This window comes from Hippocampus comes, unplaced genomic scaffold (assembly GCF_001891065.2).
Source record: "Hippocampus comes isolate QL1 unplaced genomic scaffold, H_comes_QL1_v1.1 scaffold40, whole genome shotgun sequence".
NCBI lineage: Eukaryota > Metazoa > Chordata > Actinopteri > Syngnathiformes > Syngnathidae > Hippocampus > Hippocampus comes.
In genome coordinates, this window is record NW_017842058.1 from 420672 (window position 1) to 442479 (window position 21808).

Sequence of the window (21808 nt, forward strand, 5' to 3'; positions counted from 1 at the left end):
GAACCTAAGCTTTACTAAATTGAATCCATTCTAACTCCACATATGAGAAATGCTATTCTTAGTATATTTTAATCCTTTATACTGTAATACATTTTATTAAATATGAAACTAATTACAAGTTATATTTTCAACACAATGTCCACTGAGCTGAATTTCAATGAATCCTTCCTTACACTTCAAAAGCAGTCTCGTTGTCTACAACAAATTAAAACACGTAAAAACTGACCTTCCGATTTTTTTTAACATATATAATGTACAGTACTCTCATTCGGTAGCAATGCATGCTTGATTAAATTTAAATATTGGCGTGTAACCACTACATAAACATTAATTGACAAATATTTTGTTTTTTAAAATAAAGCAGATGAACCCAATGTTTAATGTTTTTTTTTTTTTTAATGAGAACAGACACGGCCCATTGAATGACATTTTATTTAGACTCCATCAATGTTCCATCAAACTATCTGTTGGCAACTAAGTCAGTTGAAACAACATGAGAGAAAATAAAAGGCTGATGTGTTTTGGCAAAGTGTACTCTTTCAAGAGATGCTGTGCAAAGGAAGAATAGACAGACCCAAATTGATCACTGATGCAGTGATTATGGCGGTCTGTGACCTAACTATATCTTGAGGAAAGCTATATATAAATTTTGAATGTATGAGTTCTGGAAAAAAAAATGAACAAATTGCCATTGAGTAGTATTTTTGTCTTGTCAGTTTGTTTTCCCATCCATCAATAGTGCTTGTCTTCGTTAGGGTCGGGAGTGAGCTGGAGTTGAACTTTTGGCAAAAGAAGCAGGGTCCACCCGGCTGGGAACGGTTGCGAGTCAATCAGTCACATACACCCCCTTTTCACCTCAAAAAAAAAAAAAAAAAAGTGGTGCTCGTTCGGGGCCAGGGCCTAGGCAACTTAGCATAGCATTGATTATACTTGTATGTAGCATTTACAGTCAAGGACATGCAATCAGCAAACGCTTATACTGTATCTTTCTTAATCATTGTAGATGATCACGAAGCTGGCTGCGAATCGGAGACCGCATGCTATCTGGGCACATCCGCGATCACTCTTCTGGTGGGACACAACTGTGAGTTCACCGCTCAACAGTTTGTGCAAAACTTTCGTGTGTCCAGGGAGTCTATTCCTCTACATCTGCGATTGTCATGCTATCCACCCCCCACCCTCCCCGCTGTGGTTGGTGCCGGATTCTGGCCCAACAAGTAATTGGGGCCAGTTTTAGCAACAGTTTCAGGCACCAGAGGGAGAGCCAATTTAGGTGGTGAGGGAAAAAAAAAATGGTGCTAACCTGGGGACTGGCCCGGAACTAGCACGAGCACAACAAGCACAGTGGAAAAGGGCCAATAGACAAACAACCAATCAAGCTTACATTCACACACAAGGACAATTTTGAGTCGTCATGTTTTTGGAATGTGAAACCAGGCTGGAGAAAACCCACGCGACAGGAGACATTGCAAACTCCACATTGGAAAGTCGGAGATAACATTCAAACCTTGGTGCAGATGTGCTGACCACCATGCTGGCCCCAGTTCCTTTTGATGCAATGAAAAATAGTTTGCAACGTTGCTTTGTACAATTCATGTCTAGTGAAGGATGTTGAACATGAGGTTGCAAGGCGTCACTGTAGAATGCGCTGAAAATATCCTCGCATTTATGCAGCTGTGACGAACATTTGCTTCTTTCAGAGAGCAGCAAAATAGCAGAGACTGTTTTCACGCGGCAACCCAGCTTCCTATAGCTTGATAATTCGATGTGCGACGATGTCAAGGTGAAAGGACCCAATGGCTCAATAGATGATGGTGAAAAAAAAAAACGGTCGAAATGAGTTACACTGCTTAAGTTGCTTTCCAACATATTAAGACTACAGAGTGGATCTCCATGAGCAGTGGCAACTGTGTGGAAAAGTGAACAATCTTTTGAATGTACAATAGAAAATAGGTTCTTCTCTTCTATAAAATCTGGCAAATTCTATTGTTAAACCTCAATACGAGGCTTTTATTTTAATCTTTTTTTTTCTCTTTTTTTTTTTTTTTTTTAAAGCAAGACTGCCAATCTCTCTAATGGTCATGGAAGCCCGGCATGGGGAAAGGCCTGGCGAACGCTTCCACACGCTGACGCAGCTCAGCGATACGCGCCACTGTTTCGGGGTCCTCCAGTAGGAAGTTCTTAAAGTCCTGGAGTTTTCCTGCGCAGAAACGGGAGAGAAGATTGAAAAGTCGTAGCGACGCAGGGCGGCCATGTGATTTATCACTAATTCACACCTTGTACTTGCTCCGCCATCGCAATGCGTTGCGCCGCACTCACCTGTCTTTTTCTTCACGTCCAGTGCGATCTGGAAGCCCTCGTCCATCAGCTCCACGACCCGCACAAAGTCGGCTTCTTTGAATTGCCTGGATGTCAGAGCTGGAGCGCCTGCCACACACGCCAAGTAAATACATCAAACTAAAGTACTTTGTGGTACGAGTAACTTTTTGCTGACTGAAACTTAGCTGAGGGAGATTGGATTTATGAAAAAAGGCATTGATTATGTATGGTGCTGTGGATGTGTCTAGTCACAGCATACTATGCCGCTGACTCTGATTCTTGCCGATTTTTCTTCATGTTCGCAATTGGCATTTATAGATAGATAGATAGATAGATAGATAGAGAGAAAATGCAGATATATTTATTCGTGCATAGTTGTGAATCTGCATAAAATGTAGATATCCATCAAGAAATGGGTTCTTGATACATATCTACATTCGTATGCGATATACAATTCTGCTGACTATTCTTGCTGCTGTTCACATCTCCATAGGTAGTACTGCTGGCGTTCATGTCATTTTCAACTTCTTACATATAAATTATTGACACAAATATGTTTTCGCTATATACAATGCTGCTGACTGTTGCTGCTGTTATGATCAAAATTACTTCTCTATAAAACAGTATATTGTCAATTTATTCACATAGTCTGACATTTACAAATATGTATATATATATATTTTTAGTATTTATTGTGCCGCTCATTGTAATTATGCACACACTATTTTTTTTCTTCATGTACGGCGACTGTCTATCTTCTTGCTAAAATTCGATTTTCCCAATTGAGGGACAAAAATGGTGTATTCCATTTTATTCGAGGCTCTTTGTCATGGTTGCATGGTCGCTAAAGTGCAAATGAACCTAAGCATAAACGTCAACATGGGGAGGTAATGATCTAGCCTTGAGATTATGAAAAAAAAAAAAATGGGGCAGAGTAAATGAGGGAAACTTCCTGGAAGATGATTAAAAAGCTAAACATATTTAATTAATCATGCACTGCTTAGTGCTCATGGCTTAATTGGTGGCTGGCTCATTTCCGTATGTGTGGCTGTATTTTTGTACTTTGAAAACAAACAAACAGGATTATGTGAAGAGGCAGTGAAGCGCTAGGTGAATATGTTAACAGTCCCTTACCAAGCCTGAGGCCTCCAGGGGTCAGGGCACTCTTGTCGCCGGGGCAGGTGTTCTTGTTGGCCGTGATGGAGACCAGCTCCAGCACCCTTTCAGCCCGGGCGCCGTCGATGCCCTTGGGACGCAGATCCACCAGAACCAAGTGGTTTTCGGTCCCCCCTGAAACATTTAAACCAGGTTTTGATGTGATGAGCTTCTTAACAGAAGAGAATTGACTTTTAAACCGTTGTACACAAGTACAGCGGTACCTCTACTTATGAAATTAATTGGTTCTGGAAGAAGTTTCTTAACTCGAACATTTTGTAAGTAGAGACGCGTTTTCCAAGTAAATGCCCTAATCCGTTCCAAGCACCCCACCCCACCCAAAATTCAGACAGCTTGTCTTTGAAAAGTTGGTGTAATTTTCAATTTCAACTTTTTTCACCGCGGCTAGTCAGTTGATTTGTTCTTTCATTTGTTAGCGCTGTGGAACTCTGGATACAAGAATGTATTTTCTCCATGTTACATAGAGAGAGGGGGCTTAACTGGAAATAAGATGTATTCATTTAGATTTTTCCATCATCAAATTATGCTGGTGGAAACTGTGTAAGCGCGACAAGAAATGGACAAAGCTACAGTATTGTTGACTGACTGGCTCATTACAATGACATGACTCAATTTTCACATGAGAAACTGAATTAATAAAAGTCATTGATTGTCCTTGCATTTAAATTCTTGTTTTTCTCTCTTTCTTATGTACTTACACATTTTTCTTATTCTAGTGAACCTATTCCGAGTATTCACAGGTCAATGAACTATGCTGACCTAAAGTGAGGATCATCCTTTAGACAAAAGTAGTGCTTTGCCACAGTCTTGTTGCATTTATAGCCAATTAAAAACCTTGATTGGGGGGGGGGGGTCAATTTCAAAGATTCACTATTTACGAGACGGCACGAGGACGCTGTAATTCCAAAACAGGTTACCTGACACCAGGGTGTAGCCTTTACTAAGCAGCGCAGTAGCCATGGCCTTGGAGTTCCTGATAACCTGGGCAATGTACTCCTTAAACATCGGAGATTGAGCCTGAAATCAAAACAACATACAGATTATTGAGCATCAAAGTCATGCATATAGAAAACACTGCATTAAGAGAAAAGTTGCCTAAGGGTGTTTGCGTAAACTATTACTATATGAGTATTACCTCACTACGGGACGCTTTGTATTGATTCATGACTCTCTGTATTTTAATGTTTATGCCCTAAATATATATTTGGTTTGAGTGGTGTGTTTGGTGTAATACGAGAGCGGCTCCAACTCCCGGAGACAAATTCCCTGTATGTTTTAACATACTTGACAATTCAAGATGATGATGATGAGGATTGAATGTGTTCTTACCTGTCGGAGTGCTACGGCAACACCCGCAATGGCGTGGTTGTGAGGACCGCCTTGCAGCGAGGGGAAGACCGAGAAGTTGATCTTGTCCTCCAGGTCGTACATGATTTCCTTGCCCTTCTTGTCTACTGAGCGAACACCCTTGCGGTAGAAGATGAGACCCGCTCTGGAAGAAAACAAAGAAGTAGTGGCAATGTGATGGATGTCAGCTACATGGACATTTTGAGTAAGCATGCGAGCATGTTACCTGGCTCCTCTCAGGGACTTGTGTGTCGTGGACGAGACCAGATCAGCGTGCTCGAATGGGGACGGGATGGCTTTGGCTGCGACCAGGCCGCTGATGTGAGCCATATCGGCCAACATATAGGCCTTGATGTCAGTACACAGCTGAGGAAAACAAAAAAATAAAATAAAATAAAAATAATTCTAAACATAAACATTTTTGATGCATAATTGACGTCTGTGTGTAGTTGGTGCCAACAGGTTAAAAAAGCAGTACTCTTGACCCCATCACTGTCAAAATGCATTTCATTTCATTAGGGTTGTGCATTTGACGATATGGAAAAAACACACCCACAGTGGTGCCCTTGAGATAAGTGTTGAGTCTCCGATTTTTGCTCGCAAGTCAAAATAAAACAACTGACCAAATGACGATTCATGCTGTATCTTGAAACACTCCAAGTTCACTTGCTTGTATCTCAAGGAACCAATGCAGTGTATATATTTTCAATGGGAAGTGAAACTGAATGTTCTGTCCTCCTGTTTTCAATCTACATTAATTTTAAGCTGACACTTACAGCCCAAATGAGTTGTTATACTGTGGATCCACCTCAACTTCTTGCTTAACTTATGTTGGACTTCTGTTGATGAAGTAGTTGACACTGAATCAACAAATGGCTACAGTCAACCATGGCACTCCATTTTGCCTCAGTTCCTTCAAGACTTTATGAATCAATAAATGCATAATTAACTGAATTTTCAACAACCGATTAATTGGTGGAGGTGGCGTTACTGCTGTTATGATTTGCAGCTTTGTCCCATTCCATGTCGCCACAGCACGTCATTATTATGATTGGTTTGGCATGTTTATTTTTTTTATTTTTTTACAATTGACAATCTCAGCTGGGATAGGTTGCGGCTCACGTGTGACTAATGAGGACAAACATGATTTCAATTGAGAGCTGGTGTGTTTAACATGGCCACATGCTTCCGAGGATCCACATATGATGTTTAATACGACACCATGGGACATGTCTTCGCCTTCTCTTGCCAATATTTATGGAGTCACCGGTAATAAACAGCTTGTGAGCATGCAAATGACTCGCTGGCGAGGTATCAGAGTACCGCATCCTTTTGGCGCTCCAATAAAAATGTGCATTATCATGAAAATCTTAACTGGATCACAACACGTTTGTTAGTGGGTTCTCTGGCGAAAGAGGGGGATGATCAGCGCCTGCTGTAGGGTTGGGGTGTTCATTGTGTGTGTGTGTGTGTGTGTGTGTGTGTGTGTGTGTGTGTGTGTGTGTGTGTGTGTGTGTGTGATGTTTCGCTCCAAAGGCTAGCCAGGCAACGACATTGGAAATCTGTCAAGGAGCCGGCCAGTTTGTGCCATAAAACAGTGAACGGTTCCACGGAGACACGTTAGTGGGGGGGCTTGGGAGGCAGGGGGGGGGGGCGGGATATATGGGGTAGTGGCAGAGTTGTTATGGATCTTAATAAAGACACACAGTGCTGTAGTGGCGGGACACTCCATTTGATGGCATTTGCTAAAGTGGAGCTGTGCAACCAAGATGAATCAGCGGGTGGGTTTGACAAAGATAACAGGCTCTCTGGTGCACTTTGCGAGAGTGAAATGTGGTTTGAATTTGCTTGGAGTGTCTACCTTCACTCTATTAGTCAACAAGAGAGGAAAATAATGCACGTGAACTTGGCAAGTGCGAGGAACCCAGCAAGACAGAGTTCCCTCGCTACTTCGCGGTTCAGTTATTGTGCATTGACGCATTGCAGATTTTCATTTGTGATCATAACTTCATGTATTGCGGTTTTACTTTGCTATAACTATTTTGGCACATTTTTCTGCTCTTTTTCTTCCTTCCTACCAGTCAAAAAATTTGGATTTATTTTTTGGGGAAATTAGTTTTTGCAAAACCAAGACACATAAAGATTACACAGCTCTAATAAAGTCATGGAAATACAAACAAATAAGAATAGTTTCACAAGTACATGAAATGATTCAATGAGACACTGTAATATTAGTCTATTCGCAGATTTTTGGGGAAACCTATCCGCAGCCATCTTGTTACTTCTGCGTCCTGCGTCCTAGACGCATAATTTTCCCGCGGGACGCACAGTTCCAAATAATGTGCATTTTTGGGACGCAAGGAAATTTCTCAGTCAAAACAAAAAAAAAAAAATTACAGTATTTTTTTTTCCAGCAACGATCGCAGTTTGACCATGGCCGCCATTGTCGTTTTGATCTCGCGTTAAGTAATCTCGTGTGACGAGATTTCCGTTCTCGCGAGACGAGATTGGCGAGATCGGCCTTCACCTCGCGGGAATCAGACGATTGCCATTCGCCAAGTTGTGTAACGTTAAGACAAGTGTTGCAAACAAGTGTTGCAAAAATTTATTGCGGAGATATCACAGAGGAAGCAGCTAAAGTTGGATACTTTTTTGCAATGATAAGTTGACTTTGAGAAAGCCTTGCATCATTGGAAGCAGAGTAAAGACAGAATTTCTGAACTCAAAGACTGAACCATGGGATGAAATAAAAACCTATTTCTCAGCAAATCTTGTATGCCTGCATTATTTAAACGTTTGCAGTATTTGTTTATAAGAAATAAACCCATTATCAATGTATATTGTTGTTGTTTGTGTTATTATCATATGCAATTGAATAAGTAGACCATTTCAGAATTCGAAATTTGGGACTCTCTAAATGCATAATGGGACTCATACTTTTCTGATCAGCGAGTCCCTGGGACTCGCAGGGCTCAAACTGTAAAATCATCACTGTATCCGTCGTTACTCACTGAAAAACCTCTGACTTTATGCTCAGGCCAAAGCCATTTCTTATACAAAATATTGCCTTGGCACCGTCGAGTGAGATGTTGCAAAGTACTTATTCTGAGCTGAGGGGAGGAGCTTCCTTCCTTCCTCTCAAATGACCTGATTTCAGCAAGCCAAGAAAAAAAGTGTGTTAAGTTTTCTTTTAAACAGTGAAAAAAAAACGCATACAACCACTGCATATGACCTGAGGGTAACTTTGAGATAGGAGTTGTTAAGAAAAGAAAAAAAAAAAACAGGTTAAGTGAGACAGGGTGAAGGGCAGGGTGAGGCTCGCGCACCTTCTTGATGCGAGCGTAGTCTATGAGGCGGGCGTAGGCGCTGGTGCCGGCGATGATGAGCCGGGGCCTGAACAGCTTGGCCGTCAGCTCCATCTGGTCATAGTCGATGAGTCCTGTCGCAGGCTGAAGGGCAGGGAAGCGTTGAAGAGGAGCAGAGAGGACCGGGGCCGGGGGGAGATTTAGGGTAGGAATTGGGAAGGAACCAGATTATATTCCACAAAGAAAGAGAGAGTGGAGGGAGAAAAAAAAAAAAACAATTTCAATATCTGAGACTCCTTTGCAAACAACATCAAAGAGAGATTATTTCCATTTGACGCTGCTATGTTTTAAGTACTCCAGCTACCTTAAAAGGAGGAAGGAATTTAGTTAAAAAGAGAGATTTCGAGACGTCGCATCAAGGAAAAGCAATTGAGGTGATGAAACATTTCAGGCGCCTGCTCAACTGAGGTGAAACACATCATAGGTTGTTTTGGAGGCACTCCCTGCTCTTGTATCAAAATAAGTCAAATTAGAAGAAATGTGTTAAGCTTTCACTGCTCTCAAACTTGAGAAAAGTCAGGTAATACAAGGTGAGAGCAAGACAGCAGAAAAGACGGACGGGAAGGGGTGTTAGAAAAAGCAAGACAGGTGAAAGGAGCGAGCGGGGAACACTTTATTTAGATAATCTGATAAACTCCCATCTAAAAAGCACATCTACGGCTACCCCCTCGCTCTATCAAGCTGACCGTAGTGAGGGCAGAGCCAGTGGTGACGGCCGGCCGGCCTGTCGATTTCCCATTATCTCTCCCGCAGAGGGATCCCGGCTGCCCATGCATCACAAAGACCTGGGCAGGGTGACTCTAAGGGCCATCCATCAGGCAACCATCGCTAGCGCGCATCGATGGACCCGAGATGCAAAGATACCGATTCAATCCATTGGTTATCCTAATTGCTGATAATAATAATTAGCGTTGTCCCGATCCGATCCCCTGATCGGAGCTGATTTTCAAATGATTGGTAACTGCTGGAAAAGTTTCTTAATTTCAAAAGTCAAAATTAAATAATTTTATTTCTTTGCTTGATTTGAACCTCTACAGACTGAAAGCCATCAAAACATGTCATGCTCGGATATTTTAATAGCTTTTTTTTTTTTTTTTTTTTAATTACAATAATTGAGAAATTTTGTTTGGGCTCTTTTTTTCTTCTTGATGCCGAGGAATCGTATTGGATCTTGGTCTTGGCAAAATGAAGTAACTATGATTTGAATAAAAGTAAAATATGATTGGGACATCCCTAACAATAACAACAACAACAATAATAAAAGAAAAATTTAGGGACCCCTAAAAAGATACAGTAGATTTTCACCTGTAAACATGCATTTGCAATAATGTATGAGTTTTTGAGCATTTTGTCAGAATAAGCATAAACTACAATTGAGTGCATAGTGCATAAATGGGCGGTTATTGAGATGTCTCCCACACTATGTTCCCTGAGGACAGACTGTCCCACGCCTGGAAAATATTACTAAACTACATGTTCGCATGGTTGTTTGTATGCATCTCTACTGTAAGCAAGTGGTACGGAAAGGGTAAGGGGGCTCTACTTACATTGAGTTTGTAGGGCATGGACTCAAAATAGATGGAGGTGGCTGAGATCCTCTTCACATCTGACATGTAGCCATGGGTCAGACTGGAAAGAGTAAGGAGGTAGGGGGGGAGCAATAAAACACAACATGACTGAAAATACCGCACCCATAAACAGTGAATTCAATAGTTTTTACAGAGAAATTAAAGGACAGCGCATATTGTGTAATGTGGAGATTAACAGTAGCTACTGACTGGCCTCCATCTGGAAGGTCCAGACCCATGATGCGGTCATGGGGGTTGAGCACGGCGGTGTAGACGGCAAAGTTGGCGGGGGAGCCCGAGTACGGCTGGACATTGACGCCCCACTTGGCCGGGTCCAAGTCAAAGGCCTCCAGGGCTCGCTTTTGGCACAAGAGCTCAATTTGATCCACCACTTCTGCTCCGCCGTAGTATCTGTAGATACGGACACCGGTCAACATGAGCAATACTATACAGTGGCTATAAAACGTCTACACACCCACACCCATATGCGAGGTTTTAGACATTTAAATACACAAAACCAAGTGCAATGAAGTTGGGATATTTTGTTAAACATAAATAAAAACATAACCCGATTTTCAAATCAAGTTAAACATAAATGTAATTGAATACATTGCAAAGATAAGGTATTTAATGTTCAAACTGCTAAACTTTGTTTTAGCCAATAATCATTAACTGTGAATTAAAAAAAAAATAAACTAAAAATAAACATAAATGTGACCTCTAAAATGTACTACTCAATTAAAAAAAAAAAAAAAAAAATCTTCGTTTCGAGAGGGGAAGCAAAAATAAAAACATTTTCCCTCGTGTATGGAAGATTTTGTTGTGGTCCAGTGAACCTAAGGCTGACCCTCTTGGCCTTCATTCCAAAAGTTATATTTGGCACAAACAAATCGCTTCACTGAAGCATCGTGCTTTGGCCTAAAACAGGTGGAAGAAATGATGAGCATTCCACTTTTTGTGGAGGATCATGTGACCAAAACTGGACAACAGGGTAGCGGACTTCCTTTTGAGTTGATGAGATGATGGTTTAAAGCCAAACTTGCTAAAAGTTGTTTTTCTTTATGGACAAAAGTTACATGCAGTATTTATCATTTATTGATACAAATGTGATCTGGTAGTAGCTCTTTAGGAGATGTTATGCAAAACCAAAGACATGGAAAATGTTTGAAGTTCCTGAGACCACTTGGTGTTTGACAGGGTTCCGCCACATACCTGTGCCGGAAGCAAGTGCTGTCACCCGTTTTATTTGGGATCTGTGAGCACATTTGCATCCCTCTGTTTGCATGTCGATTAACACCCCTAACGAGACAGTGTGCGGCAAGCTGACACACTCACCTTTTCCCCGGGTAGCCTTCGGAGTATTTGTTGTTCAGACAGGAGCCCTGAGCCTCCAGAGCAGCTCGGCTGCAGAAATTCTGCGGCGAGAAAACAAAAAGTGTGCGCATGAACTGCACCAGTTGACAGAAGAGACAAGGACGGCAAATTAAACACTGTTAGGCAAAAAGAGGTGAGTCATCCTTTTCGATAACTCCATTGGACGGGCAAAAAGAGGCACTCTTCGAATATTTGGGGTGGGGTGGGGGTTTGTATATATTTTTTTGGAAGGTCTTGAAAAAAACATCTGGCCATACAATGGACAAAAACAAAATCACGTTCGTGAGAATGTTTGACCTTCAATCTTTAAAATTTAGATCACTTACCGGAGATTGTTTGCCATTTCAAATAAGGCTGTCATCATTGAATATTTTTAGAATAGATGATTCAATCTTTTAATCCAGTTACCGGATACAATTTTAGTTTGTATTAACTTGCATGACAAAACCTTTTTTTCCTGATTAGTGTTTATTGACCAGTTGTGTTGTTTATTTGGTATTTTTTAGTGATGAAAAAAAAACAACAACTAAATGCTCAAGCAATATCACATGAGACGGATGTCCATATATTCATTTTCTAATCCGCTTATCCTCACAATGGTCACAGTTGTCCCAGTTGTCTTCGGGCAGTTGGCAGGGGACACCCTGAACTGGTTGCCAGCCAGTCGCAGGGCTCACACATAGAAGAACAACCATCCGCGCTCACACTCACACTTAGGGAGAACTTAAGTGTTCCATCAACCTGCCACACATGTGTTTGGAATGTGGGAGGAAACCGGAGTTCCCAGAGAAAACCCACGCAGGCACGGGGAGAACATGCAAACTCCGCACAGGAAGGCCCAAGTCCGGAATCAAACCTTGCACCTCTGCACGGTGAGGCCGACACGCTAACCAGTCGACTACCGGGCTGCCGAGAGTCTTGATGTGCTCACCAAAGTTTTTGTAACTGATTCAGTTACTGGTTCTGTCAATTGTTTTTTTGATCACACAAAAGATTATCAGTGTTTTCTTGCAGGACTACAAAAATCAGAAAATAAATACTACGAACAGGTTGAAATAAAAGATCTATTTTTAACGACATTACTGATTCGCTGATACAGCCATACTTGCGTGTAATGGCAGCAGAGAATTTTTTAATTTTTAAAACCGTCATTGTGAAAAAAGCTTGTTCTTGAAATCAAAATAATGTGACACTTATCGGAGTATGTTTACCATCTCATATTAATTCAAAAAATAATTGGTTTGTTAATTTTCCCAATGGTCGATCAAGGAAATTAATTCACCCCGATTCACCCAAGTTTTCAATGTATAAAAGCGAACATTTTTGGCAGAATGCCTATATCTGATTTCATAAGAGCGGGGGAAAAAGCATTTGTAAGCGCTTGTATAATCTACAATTCAACAGCATCATAAATCACAGCCTTCAAATTGATCACTAAAATAAATGATCATAAATAAATAAAGATAGCTCTCTCAAAAAGATTACATTAAAAATAATCCTGGCAAAAGGGAGGATTTATTGCTGTGCTGGAATTTAATTCAGCCTAAGATTTATTTATTCGTTGTCATCCTGCCTCATACAAGCGCATACGTCGGCCAAAATTTGGTTTCAAATGCCACAGCGGTTTCATATATATTTTCCGTGTGAGGATGCAATGAGGAAATATGTGCATGTGAGCGGTTGCGCTTTTTGTGAAAAATACACCCCGAGAGCCTGCCTGAGCCGCATTGAGCTCTCCTCAGGCTGGCGGCACGAGGCGTGGAGGAGACAGAATGAAGATATCAGAGTTATCTTGCACCAGAGTGGCGTGGCTTTGTGTGGAGAAGCGGCCGACACACTTCGCTGAACAGCTACTGTGGCGAGGAAAAAGCAGGCGGTGGGAAAACCTTGTCAAGTAAGATTTCACCTCTTTCGGCCATCAAATGAAAACAGCACACGAACCAAAGCTGCTTTGGTGCGAGTGTTTTGCACAACACGAGGAGGAGAAATGAATGATTAGGCAAGGTATAACCTGACCTAGAAAACATCATTTTTCAACAGGGGTGGTGCTTACCAACCACCAATAAAAACCGAGCTTGTGAACTTTGATCCACATTGATTTATTTATGTATTTATTTACCTCTGACGCAATTAGCTCCAGTCCACGACATTGTCGGTCTTTCTCCTTCAACAGCAGGTCCCACATCTCCGGGTCGTCCTGAGCCAGACTTTCTTGGCCTGTCCAAGGTCGCTCTTCATCCGCCACATGGCTGGCAGCGTGGGACTGTTGCCCACGTATGCAGATGCGAGCCGGGGCACGCTGACACAATGGCTGTGGGAGCAAAACAAAAAAAGTACGCTTCGCATCTTTTTTTTTTTTTTTTTTTTTTTTAAAAAAAAAAAAAAAAAAAAAAAAAAAAAAAAAAAAGTGAGGTGGTCCAGATTTTGCCACAAGGAAATGAGCACCCCCCCCCTTCCCTCCCTCCTCCTTCCCACCTTCCGGTCCTGTCCTTCCCCTGCTGCCTCCTGCTGCTGTCGGTCTTTTCCTGGCTAAACCGCCATGAGGAAGGGATAAATAATTAAATTCCATTAGGAAAGTAATCTGTCAATGTGAGTGAGTGAGTGCCAGTGCCTTTTTTTTAAAACACACAGCTTTAGAGACATTTAGACAACCTAGGAAAATGTTCGGACTGAGAGGTTTCAACAAAGAGACTAATTCAGCTCCGTTATGATCATTCGTTGATGATCACTTGAATAGTCCAGTACCCCCCCCCCGACCCCTTGCCCCCTCTTCAGCCTTAAATTGAAGATTTCTAAAATATAGCCTGGAGGAATTAGACACACACGTTTTCATGATATGAATTATCAGCATGGTTGTTCATTATGCTGTCATCAGCTCTTTTACTCAGCGTATTTTACAGCCTCGGTGTACTGAAAGAGAGAATGGACTCAGCATTTCTGGTTTATCTAATCTGAATTTGGCCAGTTTCACTGCTGCGACGTTCAACCATTTGAGTCTGTGTACGCTATATATGGACCTAAGTATTGAGCCATACTTGCCTTCGCCAAGTCTGAATGCGTTTTCCAATGTCATGCTTTGAAACATGTGGGAACACATCGTTTTGTGTTCCATTATGAGCTAGGCAGGGCTGGATGAATTTGGTGTGGAAGACGTCGGGGGTCAAGTTTACCCCCATCAAACACCTTAAAAATGTTCTTCCCTATTCCCCTCCGCTGTCGGGTCTAACAGCCATATCAAAATACGACACAATGAAGTGAACCCCAACCTCTTTGCAGGGGAGAAGGACCGAGCCCTACCGCAAATGACGACAATCAAATTGACAACCACTCATTCAATCCTATCAATCCTCACAGTTACAATACATATTTGGCATCTTTTGTCATCAATGGTAGTCTTAAAATGGTTCATAGTTGTCTGTTGATTCCATAAGATGGCGGCGAAGTAACAGTTATTGATTTGGTCTGAGAGCAAAAACAGCAAATAGGTGAATGGGACCCCCCTATCCCCTCCACAAGACACAAACAAACAAATGAATAAATACATAAATAAGGTTTTCAAGGGTACTCTTGGCGGGGCTAAACGGGACCATGCGCTTCCTAACCAAATGCCATTTCAAACAAGCAAAATATGTCCTCTAAATATTTCATTTTTTAAGAAAACATTTCTCACTGCATGTCCAAAAGATAGAGGGTTTGAAGCAAACGGCAAAATAACCACATAATGTGATTTTGTATTTTTTTTTCCCCAGGCCAAAGGACTCTCTTGCATAAAAATGATCATTCGGGGATGGAGAGAAATGCGCGGTAGGCGTCTTAAACCGTTTCACTTGCTGTGTACAGTGGGAAGACGGATCCCAGGATACCGCTCAATAGACACAGAAAAGGAGACTGTGTAAGCACAATGAAATGTCTGAAGGTTGATTGGGCTCACAACAGATTGGTGGCCTTGCGTCACTTAATCAGCGGTTAAAAATGACGACTGCTGTATCGAAACCACCCCTGGCACTGCGACTGTGTAGTTATCGTCTGCCCATGCGTGCCAGGGCGTGAGGGACGGCCTCCCTTGAACAGCGCCATTAAAAAGCAATTAAAAAGCTCGGGAGTTGGCTGAAAGTGAATACAAAAGCACATCAGCAGGCTCAGACAATGCAGCGCATGGTGATTCAGATTTCGCACGCTGAAGGAAAGCAAAGTGTTGCTGTGTTTCCTGCAAAGATCAATTTTCTGTCCAGACTATCATGTTCAGAGCAAGTCAAATCCATCTGATAGTAAGACCATGATATACCGGACAGGTGGCCAGACAATTGCGGGTCATTTGTGAATGGCAAACTGCTCCCGTGCCAGCTGCTTGCAAGTCAGCAATGCGAACCACTACACTACCGAAGACCTGGTCCCGGGGAGATGGGAAAGAAAACACCTCCTGATTGAACATCCAACCCTGTCTGAGCTGTGCTCCGGCAGGTGGCGAAGAGGACAATGGTGACACGCCGAGGGAGGCGGCAGGCGCGTTAGTGGCAGAGGCGCTCGACTCCCTGCCCTGGCCTTCTGTCACCTGTGGCAGTGAAAGTAGCCGAAGGGGAGAGCAACCTCTCACCCCCTCTCCCCTGCAGCGTTCTACAGGAAAAAGAAGCGGCACAGGGGGAGTAGAAGGCGACGAGGGCCCGGCTGCTTCTTGCTGAGAAATCACATGGGTCATTAAACCTTGACGGAAACTGTCCTTTGCTGTCTGCGCTTCTGTGGAGGGGGGGCCGGAGCAATGGCACAGAAAGCCAGGAAAATTCTTGCCATCCCTCCCTCCTCCTGTCACCTTACGCTGCTTAGCAGCCGGCGCCAAGCAGCACCAGCATGGCCTTTTTTTTTATTAGCGTTTCATCAAATTTGCCTCCAAGTAGAACGGGGCTGCTTTTAAACAAACACATGGGTCAGTTCCCTGCGGTCTAACACTCTGCCAGCTCATTTCTCCTTCCTGACGGTTAGTGGAGATTAATTAATAATCGCGGCCATAAAGTGATCCGAAGCGCACAAGAGCCAAGGCATAAGAACCAAGTGTGTCACACGTGGACTATTTTTAGGCGACAGATTAGCTTGGTGGTCCAAGGTGAACTTGGAAAAAAAAAAACAAAATGAGAGGCGAGATATTCAATTAATCTTAATCTTTAAATCAACCATTATCTTGAAATAGTGGTTTGCAAGTGTGCCTCACTATTCTGAGGTTCGAGGTGAGAACGTCTGACCTTCCTGTCTATGGGTTCTCAATGGATACCCTGGCTTCCAGACACGCATGTTCGGTCGACTGAACGGTCTAAATAGTCCATAGGTGGGAACGTGAGGGTGAACATTAGTTTGTGCCCTGTGATTGTCTTGCGACCAGTCCAGGTGTGTACATTGCTTCTCTTGCCAAAACTCAGCTCGGGTAGGGTCCAGTTGACCCCAAACCTCAATGAAGATAAGCGCTATAGAAAATGGATGGATGGGGCAATGGATGCAGTGCCCAATTTGATAGAAATTTTGGGGCAAATTCCGCTGGCGTGTCAGTCAGTGCTGGACGAACGGTTGCTTTCCTACTGCACAGCTCAGCAGCGCTCTTCTTGCCTCGGTTTGGCAACAGTACCATGGGAGACTGGAAAAAAAAATATGCCAAACGGATTCTATCAATGAAAACAGGGCACACCAACAAAGAGAACGACGATATTCTGTATTTTTTTCTGAGCGGGGGACGTACCATGCAGTGAAAAAAGTGCATTGGTCAACAAGAGCCGTTTGAACACATTTTTAATGACGACCAAGGGGATTCAAATGTGTTCATGTTTTTCATTTACGACGGATAACACCAGAACATCACTCCACTGATGTTCCAGTTATCACCATTCCACAAACACGCTGCATGGTTTATCATCCTGGAACTGTACTTCTTGCTCGAAATGTGACTACAGGCAGTTTTACCTTCCTTGTCACAAAGAAAGGTGGTGGGAAAGGAAAGTAAAAACATTCCCATCATCCCTCCTCTGTGTTATTGTTGCCCATTTCCTGAGGCGACTCTTGAGGAGAGTCAATTTTATAGATGACTGCCGTCCATCAATGGTCATACCAAACAATCAGCCAGGAAAGACAAGAAGAAAAAAAAACGAGGGGGGATCATATAGAAGGAAGGAAAGATACGTGCGGTAGTAGCAAAAGTAGAAGCATCCGTCAGTCTGGCAGTTTCCTTTGCTCTGTCAGCGGCTAATAGGAAGGCTGTCCGTTACAAATTGCCCCGTGATTCAGTCGGGATGACACTCGACTGAGGAAATCAAAGAATGGGCCTGAAGAGGCGTGCAGTGATGGGAGGCAAAGCCCAAAGCGACTTCACTCGACCCAGGTCGGAGGTTTGTCAGGGTGACAATCAAGACTTTAAAGACGCCGGTGAAGCCAACCGTCAAGTCGCTCAGCTGTCCGCTGCCATAGCATGCGTCTACGCTACACTGGGGCATCGTGTAAATCTGTGCGCTGTTTGACGTGGTCCAGCCTGAAGCCAAACGTTTAAAACTAGCTGAGTGAAACTGTGTGTTAATGTTGCATGACGATAGTTGGTACATTATCTGGATCCAATCCAGCAAAAAAGCAGAAAAACGAGTAGGGCTGTATGAATCAGTTCACCTCTATAACTATTTTATTGTGGTTCTATGATGTGAACGAGCACATTAGACTGAGAGCACAGCTGCAACTAAGTCGAAACTGTCAAGTGTATTGTATAACTGTAGCATGAGAGCACCTAGAGCACAGGTATTTGTATTGACGACTGTCATCCTCTGCTTTTCCCAAAAAGAGCTTATCAGGTGAACAACATCCAAAACTCTGTAGCACGAGTCCTGATAAAGACCAGAAGGCGGGCCCACATTACACCGGTTTTAGAATTGGCTCCCCGTGTGTTTCAGGATCGATTTTTAAGATTCTTTTTAGGGCTGGGCGATACGGCCCAAAATTCAGATCATGTTATCAATTGCATCCCTTCACGGTAACAGTATAGATCGCGATATACAGTTAAAAATTAAGAATACAATATTTTTAGGCAATAATTAGTTATTAAATTAATCATTTCTAAATACAAAAGCTGAATTGTATACTCCATTAGAAAAAGCTAAAATGATGAAATAAATAGGGTGTGTGATCTAGATACTTTGGAATATTTACAAAGGTTTCATTTACTCAGAGTTGTTCAATAAAATCAGTGATAGAAATCATTATATTGTTAAGGATAACCAAAAAATATGTACACTCAAAAAATAATAAATCCTACATTAAATTCAAAGGCTGAATTTCAAAGGCTATCCACAATCAATGCACAAAGCTGATTTTCTCCTTCAGAATTCTGAATGAGGCCAATGTGACTCAAATGCCGTGACACAGGTCTATTCGTGAGGACACCACATGACTTTGATTATTTTAATTAAAGTTGCCCTGTGACACTCGCTTAACCCATTATCAAGCAAGCCAACTAGGAACAAGCACGTGAATCTAAGGAATGGAAAAGTTATAACATAAAACTGTCCCTGAATTATCGGCACATGACATTTTAGAATCACTCCTTGTTATTCATATTCAGCGTTAAACCTGAAAAGATCAGATTTCTGACAGTGTGACCAACAGTTGGGGATAATTATGATGATATGATGTTGTATCCATTAATCAGTGTCTTGGATGACAATTCACTGATGGCATTCAGCATCTCTTCGAATTCAAATATTTCCAAGGAACTGCAATTTCGGGCTCCTAAGAATGCCATTCTGTAATTTAGAAACCAAGTATTCCAAAGTCCTGCCAACAAAGTTCTATGTTGAACAGTGAAATGAAAGAGTTGGTGAAAGCAGGAGTCTTCTGAATGTGTGTTCGGCTTTGGACATCCTTTGACTGTACAAGTGGAACAAAATTGTTAGTACCCTTCCATGAAAGCAGAGGTGTCAAACTCAAGGCCCGAGGGCCAGATCCGACCCGCCACATCATGTTATGTGGCCCGTGAAAGCAAATCATGAGTGTCAACTAGCATGATCCTTCCTCAAATCTGCACCGAAATGTCAAATTGTCATGTGTAATAAATAACGTTGAGATTCTGCAATAATTTTGTTCCCCTGTTTACACTCACTTCAACAATAATTGAACAAACTACTATACGATCCATCTTCATTCATATAACGCTTTCACAACAGCTGCTACTCTAATAATAGTTGACATGTCTGATTTCAAAACTAGTAATCCATCAATTTGTTGCGTACAAGTAATAATGCGTTGAGACAATAAAACACTTTTGTGGGTTCACTCTCGAAACGGCCCTCTGAGGGAAGATGTAACTCCAAAGTGGCACGTAACAAAAATGAGTTTCACATCCCCGCATTAAAGAAACAAAACCTCAAAATAACTTGAAAATGACAATTTTCTATCTTCAAAGTGGCAAATCCTGATGTGCATGGTCATCACTGAGTTAGGCCAAGACAAGGACTTCACCAGTTAGAAATTATGAAGTGTTGCCAGACATAAACAAAAGGAGCAACTGGTCATGCTAAGGGTTTCTATAACGTGTCTCACAAATCATTCACCACAATTAAAACGACAATTGCAATGTAGTTAACAGAAATGCAACACTTACATTTTCTTCTTATTGTTATGTGTGTGGTGTGGTGTGCCGTATTGGTCATCTCAAGTACACCATAAAAGAGAAGAGCGAAAAGCAAATTGTCGCTGATTTTCCTCATCATATTTAGAGTCACTAACATTTAAAAAATTGGCTAAGATGTTAAAAATCGTTATGCATGTACCCAATCTTTAGCTTTGCGTCCTACAATCACCCCCAGGATGCATTTTCTCTGGCACACAGAACCTTATCACTTATATTACTATCAAAACCTTTAGTTAATATTTACTGACTACCCTTGGGTGTTTTTCACGTTCTATCTGCACTTTGGAACCTTTATTGAGGCTAAAGACTAAACATTGATAAACCCTTGTATGGTAGTTGACCTGATGTGGGTTTAAAATAAAATTGCCCATAGTTAAATATTGTCCTCACCGAGATAGTTTAAAAAAAAAAACCCGAATCAAACCTATAACTATTGGCTGTGATGCGATATTCCATTCAAACGGGCACACTCGTAACAGTCAGTGTAGCTCATGATGAAATTGAGCAGTGGCTGTTGCATCATTACTGCAGCCATACTGACATAATACACACACGCTGGCTAGCTTTGCGCTCCCAATGAGCCCTAATCACAAGTGTACGCGGAAAAAAAAACACTACATATAAATTAATGAAATGTGAATATACCCATGAAAAAAGAAGCCGGTGTTTAACAAACACCTCGTTACAAGACCGGCGGAGAGCAGCTTGTGATTAAGCTAGCGAGCGATGTGACAACTAAATAATACAAATTCATGCAAAAAAAACAGAATGAAAACACTTTCTTATTGAACCACTCACCCGGGCCAGTTGTCTCACGGCGAAGGACAGCATGTTTCCAGTTTACCAGGCCGGTTCGGAGGAGAAGCAATTCAACCTGCAGCCACACTGCTGTCACACACCCCGAGAGAGGGCTGATCAAGTTGCTAGCAACAGCTAGTGACGCGAACATGTGCCCGCAAAAGGCATGATGGGAAATGTAGTCCGCAGAGAAAAAAAAATCCACAACCGAGCCACAGGAACTTCAAACTTGAATTACTATGCTACACATTAATTTATTCGTCCTGAAACAATATCTACACACACGCACGCTAGATGATGTATCGTTTCATTTTTTTATTTAAAAAGAAATTCAGAGTTTTCGTCTACTCGCCAATGCGCGACCAATACATTTGCTGATTCATAATTATTTATTATCATTTGAATAGTTTATGTTGACGACAAACTTCTGCTCCACACGTAAGCCCTTTTATCACAAATTCACTGAAAATGATCTAAATAATTACTTTGCAAGTCGATGTTCCACCAAATACATCCACGATTTTTACATGGGTTGAAAAATATATTTGTGATTTCCACTTATTAATAGCTTGAGGAGAAACGATTGAATACTTCTATGTTGTGTTCCAAATGGTTGAGTGCATTCAACGTTATTCAGTCAGCTCTTGCAATCTTTTATCCTTCTGTCCCTGAAGAAATGCATTTGTCATCCAGAAAATAATAGATTAAAGAGGACATATAATGAGAGTTGAGTTTTTATTGTTTCTACAAATAGTTGGGTCTGGGGAATGCCTGTCAACCAATCAAGTGTGAAATTAAATAAGAACAAGCACAGTAAAGCTTTGTCTATTTCAAAAAGTGTGTGTGTGAACAAGCCGTTCTGCACTTCCACCCAATGTTACGTAAGAGTGGGTTTAATTATATGATCAGTTGGGGATGGATGGGTTGGGAAGATCCAAAATCACTTTCAAGCAACAGTTGGAGTGAAACATTGTCATAAGAACACACACCAAGCAGAAACCCCACATGTTCCACAGATTAGACGTGACTGCTACCATTTCAAAGCCAAAAGGTAAGCAGAGCTGCAACGTAATTTTTTGAGATGCAGAGATTTGTGCTAGGTTTTGATAAGCGGCACATACGTGATTGTTCGGTGAAGTTGTTGGGGGCTATTGTGTTTGGTGATGTGCTCATGCGCCACATTCACACATCATACTGCATGAAATGCTGCC

The 21808-nt window shown here is 41.9% G+C and overlaps 1 protein-coding gene across 1 annotated transcript; it reads right to left on the reverse strand.

Annotated features, from left to right (window-relative positions):
• Positions 1 to 415: 415 nt before the first annotated feature.
• shmt2 (serine hydroxymethyltransferase 2 (mitochondrial)) lies at positions 416 to 20730 on the reverse strand. Its single transcript, XM_019861099.1, has 12 exons — positions 20598 to 20730; positions 13269 to 13460; positions 11111 to 11190; positions 9986 to 10186; positions 9755 to 9836; positions 8169 to 8291; positions 5069 to 5208; positions 4825 to 4987; positions 4413 to 4512; positions 3454 to 3609; positions 2320 to 2427; positions 416 to 2200 (listed from the first exon to the last, which is right to left on the reverse strand). The coding sequence occupies exons 1-12, from the start codon at positions 20628 to 20630 to the stop codon at positions 2073 to 2075; spliced, it is 1506 nt and encodes a 501-aa protein (XP_019716658.1). The 5' UTR covers positions 20631 to 20730; the 3' UTR covers positions 416 to 2072.
• Between the last annotated feature and the right edge of the window lie 1078 nt (positions 20731 to 21808).

Excerpts from the sequence above, each read along its gene's own strand:
- shmt2 (XM_019861099.1), bottom strand. The coding sequence starts at position 20,630 with ATGCTGTCCTTCGCCGTGAGACAACTGGCCCGG. Across the intron at positions 9,837-9,985 it reads GACCTTCCAGATGGAGGCCA|TCTGACCCATGGCTACATGT; the intron begins GTCAGTAGCTAC and ends TACTCTTTCCAG. Across the intron at positions 2,428-3,453 it reads CCCTGGAGGCCTCAGGCTTG|GCGCTCCAGCTCTGACATCC; the intron begins GTAAGGGACTGT and ends CGTGTGTGGCAG.